Source organism: Dryobates pubescens, chromosome 2 (assembly GCF_014839835.1).
Source record: "Dryobates pubescens isolate bDryPub1 chromosome 2, bDryPub1.pri, whole genome shotgun sequence".
Taxonomy (NCBI): domain Eukaryota; kingdom Metazoa; phylum Chordata; class Aves; order Piciformes; family Picidae; genus Dryobates; species Dryobates pubescens.
This window is the reverse complement of record NC_071613.1, coordinates 1,770,160-1,781,171: the sequence shown is the minus strand read 5'-3', so window position 1 is coordinate 1,781,171 and position 11,012 is coordinate 1,770,160. Positions and strand designations below refer to the sequence as shown.

General features: G+C 45.0%; 1 protein-coding gene across 1 annotated transcript; it reads right to left on the bottom strand.

Moving 5' to 3' along the window:
• Positions 1-1,936: 1,936 nt before the first annotated feature.
• On the bottom strand, positions 1,937-9,821 carry MRPS10 (mitochondrial ribosomal protein S10). The gene is made up of 7 exons (XM_054169192.1): positions 9,772-9,821; positions 6,140-6,198; positions 5,977-6,049; positions 4,738-4,877; positions 4,189-4,297; positions 2,457-2,546; positions 1,937-2,137 (listed from the first exon to the last, which is right to left on the bottom strand). The coding sequence occupies exons 1-7, from the start codon at positions 9,805-9,807 to the stop codon at positions 2,051-2,053; spliced, it is 594 nt and encodes a 197-aa protein (XP_054025167.1). The 5' UTR covers positions 9,808-9,821; the 3' UTR covers positions 1,937-2,050.
• Between the last annotated feature and the right edge of the window lie 1,191 nt (positions 9,822-11,012).

Sequence of the window (11,012 nt, the reverse complement as noted above, 5' to 3'; positions counted from 1 at the left end):
TGCCCAGCCTGTCAAGGTCCCTCTGCAGAGCCTCTCTACCCTCCAGCAGATCAACTCCTGCCCCCAGCTTGGTGTCGTCAGCAAATTTACTGATGATGGACTCAATGCCCTCATCCAGATCATCAATAAAGATGTTAAAGAGCATGGGGCCCAGCACTGATCCCTCTGTCAACACAGTTAAGGTCCAGAGATCACTGTACATGTACACTGGCTTTTCCCAACATACAATGAGCCTGGAACCAAGAAATTCTCTGATGATTTACCTTTCCCAAGATCAAGCATCCCTTCTGCCAGGATATTGCTTATGTGGGTTAGTACCTTCTGCAGCTGTCTCCAAATCTGTTCCTGTTTAGGTCTGGTAACTAAAACTCTCAGCCAACTGAAAGGCCATGCTGAGTAGCCCTTTAGCCAAAAACTCTGGGCTGAGAGTAGAACACCAAAGACAATAAAAGGCAACCCCATAATCTTACCATGCATCAAATCAACAGGTGGCAATACTTCATACTGAGCAGTCACAGGTCAATGCTATGTACAGCTGGAACTTGGCAAGTGGCTTATGCAGAAATAATGAAAGGAAGCATGGCAAATGGGAAGACAACAGGACACAGGCTTGAAAGAGGCATTCCTCTGAAGCACCAGTTTATTTAAGCAGATCTGCTCACTTGCTTCATGTTGCAAGGTGTCTGACATGACTTTATGAAATGCTATTACAACTGAGTACTAAGAATGAGAGAAAGGAAGAAAAGCTTGCAACTGAGGAATGTAAACACTACAAAGGGAGAATAGGCAGTGTATCTTCCCAGAAGGGCTTGGATCTAACCTCCTTGGGTTATTTCTGAGGCATACTGTAGAAGACAGCTTCATGAATGACACCAGCTATACTGACTGTCTTGAAGTATCTCTTCCAAAGCTCAGTACAGCTACAAAATGCAGACTATCTTCAAGCACAAGCTTGATTTCTTGTGGTTTTTTTTCCCCAGCTATTTTCTGTCTGATCATAGCATTTGGCAGCCTTTCTTTTTGTTATTCTACAAAGCTTTGAGTGCACTTGATAAGTATGATCCAGCTTCTCTGGGTGTCTTGTCCTGTGACCCAGTTGGCTATTCCTTCTGTAAATTATTTTAATAGCAGTGAAATCAAAGCTACACCCTTAATGCTGAAGCAGATTCCTGCAGCTGTGCCCCTCCTGTTAAGCCAGTAGAGGCAGAGGTGCTTAATGCAATCTGAAGCTCAAGTTGATGATGGCTTTGCACCAAGTATTATCTCCTTTGACTCACAGTCACCTAACTGTGAGTCAAAGGAGATACTACTAGGTGTAAAAAACACTATTTTGCTATCTGTACTGTTTTTCCCCTTTAAGCTTAAGCAGAGTCTAGCTAGACTGAGTTTATACAGTAAGTAACCCAGTCAATTCAGAACAAGGCCATGCCTTTCCCTGTAGTGAAGTAGCCACAATAACACTTTCTACTATCAAAGCAAATGGTTCTATAAACATTTCATCACTTGCCTGTGCAAGTCTCAGATTTGTACTGTGATCATGGTGTTCTGATACCAAGCAGTTACTCTGAGTGGAAAAGAGGCCATTTGGACTATAGGAGCCTAGAAAAGTCTCAGCATGCCTCAGTGTCTGCTAAGACTGTGAGTTTTGACTTAACGCAAGTTAATATGCAAGCTGTACGTACACCTGGGATTCAGTTACTTCAGAGGAGCTCTATCAGAAAATGTGTAACCATCTGGCATCTATAGCATCAAACATGACAGAAATGTGGATTTTTTGCAAATATTTCAGAATTCAGAGGCCACTTAGCATCAAAAGACTGAGAATTTGTGTATTTTTCTGTGTGTGTATATATATACCATAGCTCCTGATCACAGCACGCAGTCCAGAGTTCCCTACAGCTGTTCAGTCTACATGCACTGGAATGATGAGCAAGAATAACTCACTGAAACAAGGATTTATAAATGACTTTATAAGAGAACTTTTATTTAACAGTAGGCTCTCAGTATTAGGTCAACAGGAGCAACTAAAGGTGCCAAGTACCTGATGAGTTCATGACTTGACTTCAGTTTCTTTTTCCTGAGGTAGTGTATCCCAGACTGGTTCCTTAATGTGTTCAGGTATTTTCTCTATCTTGGTCTAAAAGGAATGCAAAGCAACAGCTTATTAAACCAACAAATTAACATCCACCTCTGTTCCTTGATTCATTCGGATTTCAGCTACTTATCTGATTTTGAAGTGCCACCTAGTGGCACTTTCGAGCAATACAGCCTCTTTAGAGTGTTACTTCCAAAGCTACACACAGGATCACAGAATGTTCCGAGGCAGGAAGGGACCTCCAGAGATCATAGAGTCCAACCCCCCTGGCAGAGCTGGATCACCTCTGCTGACTGTCTAAAGACTCAGGAGTTACTAGGCCTTAGTCTCATAATACTAATGATGCAAGGTGGAACTTTACCTTTTTCACTTCCATGGCAACTCCTTCAGGTAAGTTTCGTTGAACATACTCCAGGTAAACTGCAGCAGTACTGCTTGTTAGGTACTTCAACTACAACAGAAGTTATGGGTTTTAATGAACTACTGCAATTAATATTTCAAACAGAATTAAAAAAATAAGAAATCAGTGTGCTTCTCTGATTCTTCCTATGGGACCAAACACCCAACAGGAAAGGCAGCTACTGTAACACTGAACAGAGGCAGCTGAGCTGCACACAACTCTGACACAGAATACATAGAATAAACCAGGTTGGAAGAGACCTTCAAGATCATCGCGTCCAACCCATCAACCAATCCAACACCACCCAAACAACTAACCCATGGCACCAAGCACCCCATCAAGTCTCCTCCTGAAAACCTCCAGTGATGGTGACTCCACCACCTCCCCAGGCAGCCCATTCCAATGGGCAATCACTCTTTCTGTATAGAACTTTTTCCTGACACACCATGGTGTAGCTGTTTCACTCCACCAGCCTCTGCATACCACCTGTGATCACAGGCACCGATTATGATGGAAATGATGCATCCTAACACCACAGCTATCAAGCTAAATTAGTTGCAGGTTATGCAAGAATCACCAGCTTCTGCACACTGTCAGAGTTCAGGCTGGTTCTGCAACTCTGGAATTCCACTGAATAATAGATTTTGTAGTTTCTCCTGGATGGCAAAAACAGTGCTTATGGTCTGTGGGCAGACATTTCTACTGCCTAATGCCTGGGGGTTTAAAGCAGAGTCCCATTTGTGATAAGCACTGTGCAAACATACAGTAAGACACCCAGGAGCCACAAATGCTGGCAGCAAACCCTTCTTCTAAGAAAGTCAATGACAACTACATTCTAAACCATAGAGAACTCTCTATCATCAGCCACAGAGCTAGTGGCTTGTATACACTTCTTTTCCTGTATTTAGAATAGAATAGAATAGAATAGAATAAACCAGGTTGAAAGAGACCTTCAAGATCATCATGTCCAACCTATCATCCAACACCACCTAATCAACTAAACCATGGCACCAAGCATCCTGCCAAGCCTCACCCTGAACACCCCCAGCGACGGCGACCCCACCACCTCCTCAGGCAGCCCATTCCAGTGGGCAATCACTCTCTCTGTGTAAAACTTCCTCCTCACCTCCAGCCTAAACCTCCCCTGACGCAGCCTGAGACTGTGCCCTCTTGTTCTGGTACTGGTTGCCTGGGAGAAGAGACCAACCTCCGCCTCACTACAACCCCCCTTCAGGTAGTTGTAGAGAGCAATAAGGTCACCCCTGGGTCTCCTCCTCCCCCCAACCAGTTTTAATTTGCCATTAGGGCAAAAATATGTGTGCTCAGAAACATCAAACTCACAAAGAACAGGCCCTTTAGGGACTGGTAATGACAATGATTTAGCTGTATCTTCTCTTCCTGAGAAAGCTCCCAGCCCACTGACTCTTGAAAACCAAGAAGACAAATCATGTGAAAGTAACCCTCATTCCTACCTTAGTTTTTAGCATTCTCTCAGCTGTTGACTGTCAAAATCACTCTTTGAGTCAAACAATTACATAGGCTGTACATTCAGAATAGTGTGTTACCTTTGATACACATAGGTCAGCCGTCTTCTGCTACTTCCTGCACTCTCCTTCCCAATCCAAGTGAACTTGTGATCTAACATCTATGACACCTAGAACATAATTTCTGGTTTATGCCTTTAAAGCCTTACCTCCAAACACAGGTAATGTGTTCTCATTTCATACTGAACCCTGTGCTTCTTGTAAATGTGTACAGATTTCAAGAGGGTAAATCGTTCTATCTTCTTGGGAGGATTATGCCTGAGAAGCAGAGAAAGAGAAGTTCATTTTATGTAAAAGATGGTAATGCAAATTATCTGAAAGATAATGCTGAAAAGTCCTGCTGTTACTTTGACATTTAGAAGATCTACAGGTATTAAGCAGTGGTACAGTTTATTATTAACTCAGGTATCAACCAGCATTAGTTTGGGGAAGCTAGAGCACTGATGACTGTACTTAGAGTACTGTCAATCTCCCCCATGTAATGAAAATATGCTTCTGTGGCAGTGCCGAGTGCAGAACTGCTGCTGCTTTCTCATCCCTGCTGTCATCCAAGAAGTGTTCAAATTGATAATCTGAGAAATGCCATCAGATTACACCTCTTTCTGCTGAAGAAAAAAAATACTTCTAAGCACAGAGCCTGAATTACATAGATGACACAAGCATCTGGCATCACCTCACTCTACAGAGCAGTTACTTACACTTTTTCAATGGAGATGCCCAGTTCTTTAGCTGCAAGGACTGCAAAGTATTCATAGCTGTCCAACACAGCTCTATCATGGCCTTTAACTAAGAGGGACAACCTCTTGTACAGTGTTTCTGGCTCATCTGAAACAGACACCTGCATTTTGAAAGAAAGGACAAGATTCACCACTCCATGCTCTCCTCAGTTAATGCATGCACTGCACATTTTCCTATTTCACATTTTCTGTGTGCTCCCATTGTAACACAGAAAAAACCCACAAAGCAGGCAGTGTTATCTCCTTATTTCAGTTTATCTGCAAGAGGCTGACTGTATTACCTTGATAGACAGTTCCCATTCTTGTAAGGGAAGGCAAAAGTGAAGAAATATCTAACTTGCAAACATTCAGTAGATCAGGAAAGGGACTGCCAGATAGATGCAAGGACAGCACTAGCACAGGCAAGAACGAAACTTGTTGTTGAAGCCAGTTTGCAGCAGCAGTATTTGTATGCTGAATAGCAGTGTGGGAATACTTCAAATTCTGACTTTGCTGGGCTCTGCACAGTAACTAGAACATTATGGGCAGTGACTAGAATTCTCACTTTACCAAGTCAGATAGAAGTCTACTTTAAACACACTAGGCTTTCCAATGCATATTATCCTTTCAGTTTGTTCAAGTTTATGACTTTCAGTTAGAGCTTCTGTTTCTGATGGGCTGGGCTCGCTGATCGCCTGAGAGGACTTCACGTGCCCAGAAAGCTCTGTTACTCCCACAGGTTTGCTCCCAGGCAATTTAGCACAGTAAATCCAAAATCTAACAGACATGGCAGGAAGCCTGAGCCTGCACTGTGGTTCTGGCTTGATGTAGCCTGAAACTACCACAACTGCGGATCTGTAGTATTTTTGCCTTGCTTACGCGGTTGAGCTCTCAGTTTGCAAGCCAGAGACAAGGGCCTCAGGCTGCCTAAGCTGCTGCAGGCGCTGAACCGAGTGTGGCCAAAAGTTGGTATCTCATAGAGTTACAGCTGCACAGGGAAGGAGCAAAGTGACAACAAAGCAATTCTGAGCTGTAGAGATCTTGCTGAAAAACTCTAAAAACAAAACCTCAGACACCAATAATAAAACCAGTTTCTTTCTCTACAGCAAACTGGACATCATTAAGGTGTACCTTTAAAAAGGTGCAATAAGGAAGTGAAGTTTTCCTGTAGATCCTTATTACTAAGACAATACACAAAATGCTGTTCCATAAAACACTTACCAGAGGATTAGTCTTAGGCTCCTGTGTATCAGCATGGGACCCAGCCAGCCGTGCTCCTCTCAAGTCACAGTTTCTAGACACGTTGCAATGGGGAAATGTTAAAGTTGCAACTTTTAGGGAGTGTGGAGAAGTGGAAAGAAGGAGGAGGGCCTTTTATACTCACGGCAGAAAACGCTGCTTCTGTGTAATCCTGCTTGCATAACTGACAGGAAAAACTGATCCCTGTGTGAAATGAATAGGATGTGGGTCAGATTTTTATCACAAAGCAGAAAGCAGACAGTTAATATATTTTTATTAAAGGTTACTTGCTTGCATGACCAGAGCATAAGGCACTCCTAGGCAATGATCTGCCAAACTAGAAAGATTGCTCTATTAAAAAATGCAGGAAGACAGAAGCATAGAAATCTATTTTAGTATGAGAGAGGACCTAAAGTAAAGGGATGCATTAAGGGGAGAATATAACAGTATGCACTTGCTACTAACAAGGCACTGGAACAGCAATCACAGAGCATTTTTTGGCAGAAAAATGTATTTTGTTTGGCATCAGATACCATTCCTGTATATGCCACTTCCTCCTTAGTATTACTTTCATAGAACACTATAGATTAGTTTCATTAAATGACAATCACAAGTTAGGACTTGCAGTTGAAAACAGTATCCTAAGAATGCAAAAAATTCCACCTTTGAATTTAACTGGAGATTTCCTGGGTTTTTCCAGCAAAAAAAAAATAATTCCTTGTGCTTTTGACTACCTGTTTCTTGAAGAGAACATTTAAGCAGAAATACTGTAATATTAACTAAACCACGTTTAAAAGATGGGTTTGTTTCCTGTGTTAAAAAGGGAATACAACTGTTCATCAAGATGCAGTGTTACAGGTTTTCATACCAGAAAAATCACTCCCTTCTGAAAATTTTCTGGCTTCTAGCTTCCTTCCACTAATTCTCAATTTGATTAAGTTACAGGCAAACTGCAGTGGGGAGGGGGAGGGAAAAAAAGCATTGGAACTCTCACTTGGTTGAGAAACTCAGGGCTGCAGCAGAATGCTGAAGCAAAATTAGCTACTTAGCCAACTCCTTGATACTCTTATTTAACAGGTACTAGGGTCATAGCTTTAAGAGGGAAGGTAGATAACCCAAACACCAGTATGTACCTGACTGTGTAACTGGAAAACAGCCAGAACTGACACTTCTCCAAGCAATCTTAATTTTGTTGCTCACAGATATGCACAACTAACTCTATGATGCTGTTAGGTCCCTAACCATCTCCAGCATATATTACATACTAATTATAGATCAGCAGTGAATACAACCAGTTCCTGAAGTAATTCTGCCTTACTCCTATCTTAAGATTTGGCATCCAATAAGGAAAAGGCAGGGGAAGTTCCTGTTTGCAAAGCTGCCTGTTGTTTGGAAATCACAGCTAAGTATCTCTTCTTAGGCAAGACTTTTCATTCCACATGCTAGCAAACCAGCACGACTGTTACATTCTTAAGTGTGCGACACAATAAGCAACCTTAGAAACACTGAATGTTTGCCACTACGTCCACAATGGTTCAAAGTTCATGTTGGGAACTTGAAATAAGTACATCTGAGGTAATGATCTTTATCTTTGCACCTTGATTCTCTGTCTCTGAAGTCAGAACACTGCCTCCCTTTCATTCAATGCCAGTATGACATACACAAACACCATCTCCTGCCATTTGGGGAGCAGGTAGGCTTGTGAACAGAAAAGACTGTATTCAGTGCAGGACTTTAACTGTGTGCAAGTAAGTGGAACCTGAGCCCAGATGACAAGGCTACTGACTGGAATTATAACTAAAAGTTATACCTGTATAGGGAGCTCTGTGCATGTGCAGTCTCTGCTGTGTATTCCTCTACTTCTAACTACTTGACCTTTTAACATGTATTTATTACAGAACAAGAGGACACAGTCTCAAGCTGCACCAGGGGAGGTTTAGGCTGGATGTTCAGAAGAAGTTCTTCACAGAAAGAGAGATTGGCCATTGGAATGTGCTGCCCAGGGAGGTGGTGGAGTCACCATCACTGGAGGTGTTTAAGAAGAGACTGGATGGGGTGCTTGGTGCCATGGTTTAGTTGATTAGATGGTGTTGGGTGATAGGTTGGACTTGGTAATCTCAAAGGTCTTTTCCAACCTGGTTAATTCTACTCTATTCTACTCTACTCTACTCATTGCATGCAAAGCTATGTATCCTCATAGCATCTTGTGTTACATGGTCTCGGATGCAAACCATTCCGTTTTCACCTAATGAATACAGTATCATTAAACAGCAGAGCTGTTTTATCCCACATAAACTCTAGAGCCTTTACTATATTCTAAGATTGAGCATATTATGCTGTCAAAAGGTTCTGTAAAACAAAAATCAATAGAGCTCTGCACAAATTTTGACAAAACTGTATGTTGAGTACCCCTGATAGTAAGGAGAACAGCATAATTAAAGAGCTTGCTTTATTCTCCAATTTAAATGTACTTGGTGTGCTCTTGCAAATGAGTACCACAGAGGGCAGAAAAGACACTTTGATTGCAACACAACAAAATTCCATGTCCTGTGTGCACCAAGGCCTTGCCCATAACAGAATCCCCCCTCTCCTAATGCAACACAGCTTTGTTTGGTGGAGGGATTCTGAAATATCACAGTTTCACCATGGTTGGAAGAGACCTCAAAGATCATCAAGTCCAACCTGTCACCACAGACCTCATGACTAAACCATGGCTCCAAGTGCCACATCCAATCCCCTCTTGAACACCTCCAGGGATGGTGACTCCACCACCTCCCTGGGCAGCACATTCCAATGGCTAACAACTCTCTCTGGGAGGAACTTTCTCCTCACCTCCAGCCTAAACTTCCCCTGGTGCAGCTTGAGACTGTGTCCTCTTGTTCTGGTGCTGGTTGCCTGGGAGAAGAGACCAACCCCCACCTGGCTACAACCTCCCTTCAGGTAGTTGCAGAGAGCAAGAAGGTCTCTCCTGAGCCTCCTCTTCTCCAGGCTAAACAACCCCAGCTCCCTCAGCCTCTCCTCACAGGGCTGTGCTCGAGGCCTCTCCCCAGCCTCATTGCCCTTCTCTGGACACCTTCAAGTGTCTCGATGTCCTTCTTAAGTAGTCAGGTGCCTGAAAGTGAAGCAAGTCCAGAACAGCACATGCATGGAAGTGAGTTTAGGGCTTCAGAACACGAGCAGGGAACACTCAATAGCAGATATTTTTTTCAACTTGAGAGAAAGCAATCACTCTCTAGAAAACAAAACCAGCAGAAAACATGGGTAGCAGAAAAGGTTTCCCCGTGGTTTCTTTACATTGTGAAGTCAAGATTGGAAGCTTTAAGACTGGAAACACTCTTGGCACATGATGTAGAGACCCCCAACTTATCTTGCGTTATCCTTTGCACCGAGAGTAACGCCACCAAAACAGGGCTGCAGGGAAGGGTTTGAAGACCTGCTGCAGGGAAGAGTTTGAAGACCTGCTGCAGGGATGACGGCTGGCAGCAACACAGCCCCACACTGTAACCCGGCCCGCTGTAAACCCAGCCAAAACAAAGCCACTTGCGATCCCTCCTGCCCACAGGAGCCCACCGAGGAGAGCAGGCCGGCTCCAATACACCTTGCATCGGCGGCGGGACGCCGCAGTGTGCCGAGCACCGGCCCGTAACCACGTGGCTGAGCCTACGCGTCAAGAGCTGCTCCTTTTCCCTCTCCCCTCGGGAGTGAAGGCACCAAAGAAAGCGGAGAAGGAGGAGGAGATGGGGGCTCGCCCGCTTCTTTCCCACCCACACAGCCCACCTGACAGAGCCGCCGCCACAGCCACCCCGCCGCCATCTTGTCTCCGCCCCCAGGCCGGCGACCATGGGCAGCTCACCGGAACCAGCAGCAGCCTCATCCGCCACCGAGTGATCGACAGCGCCCCCGATGGCAGTGGCGGAGCAAATACGGCAGAGGCACTGCGGCACCGGCGGGCGGGGCCGAGCGGGAGGGTGGGTGAGGCGAGCTGGGAGCTCGCAGGGCGCCGTGCGAGCTTCTAAGTCACTTCCCCACCCCCGTTCCCGCCTACCCCGAGCACTGCCTCAGGGAAGGACCTGCACTGTAACTGCTTCTCCTCACCTCCGCCCCCCCCGAACAGCTTCCCGCCAGCGCCCCCCCCCGCGCCCCTCGCACACGCTCTGCCTCTTGTTCTCAAGGATAAAACGTTCCCTCCCCCGCTGCCGGGCGCAGGCAAGCGGGAATCGTTACACCTTCTGATCCCGAGGCAGGGCAGGTGGCAGGGCTCGCTTGGTTAGTTATTTTCCTCAGTCCGAGAAAGATGACGTTTTCCAGTTTTCTCCCTCTTTCCGAGAACTTTCCACCACAGCTCCTTCTCCCCGCTGCTCACTGATGTGCTCCCAGCCCCGGGGAGCTGAATGCATTCAACGTTTGCTTATGGGTTCCCAGCTTCCGGAGCGCTTCGGTAAACAGCTACACACACACCAAGCCCTTCAGCCTTCCCCTCTTACCATTCCTTTAACAAGCCTACAAGCCTGTTAACGTAAAACCCAGCCAGCTCGATCGTACCACAGTATAAACGTTACTAGAAACGTCCTCTCACCCCGTCTAATTGTCTTCTCTTTTTATTCATGAACACACGAGCAGCAGTTACGTGATAATGCAGATTCTGATCCGGACCAAATACTTAAAGAAGGGGAAACAAAAAGTACTAGCGACCAGCACCAGAACAAGAGGACACAGTCTCAAGCTGTGCCAGGGGAGGTTTAGGCTGGATATAAGGAAGAAGTTCTTCCCAGAAAGAGAGATTGGCCATTGGAATGTGCTGCCCAGGGAGGTGGTGGAGTCACCATCCCTGGAGGTGTTTGGGAAGAGACTGGATGGGGTGCTTGGTGCCATGGTATAGTTGGTTAGATGGTGTTGGGTGATAGGTTGGACTTGATCTCAAATTTCTTTTCCAACCTGGTTAATGCTATTCTAATCTATTCTACTTCACGTCACTAAGCCATTCTAATACACACATCCAGGTAGGCAGTAACCTGAAA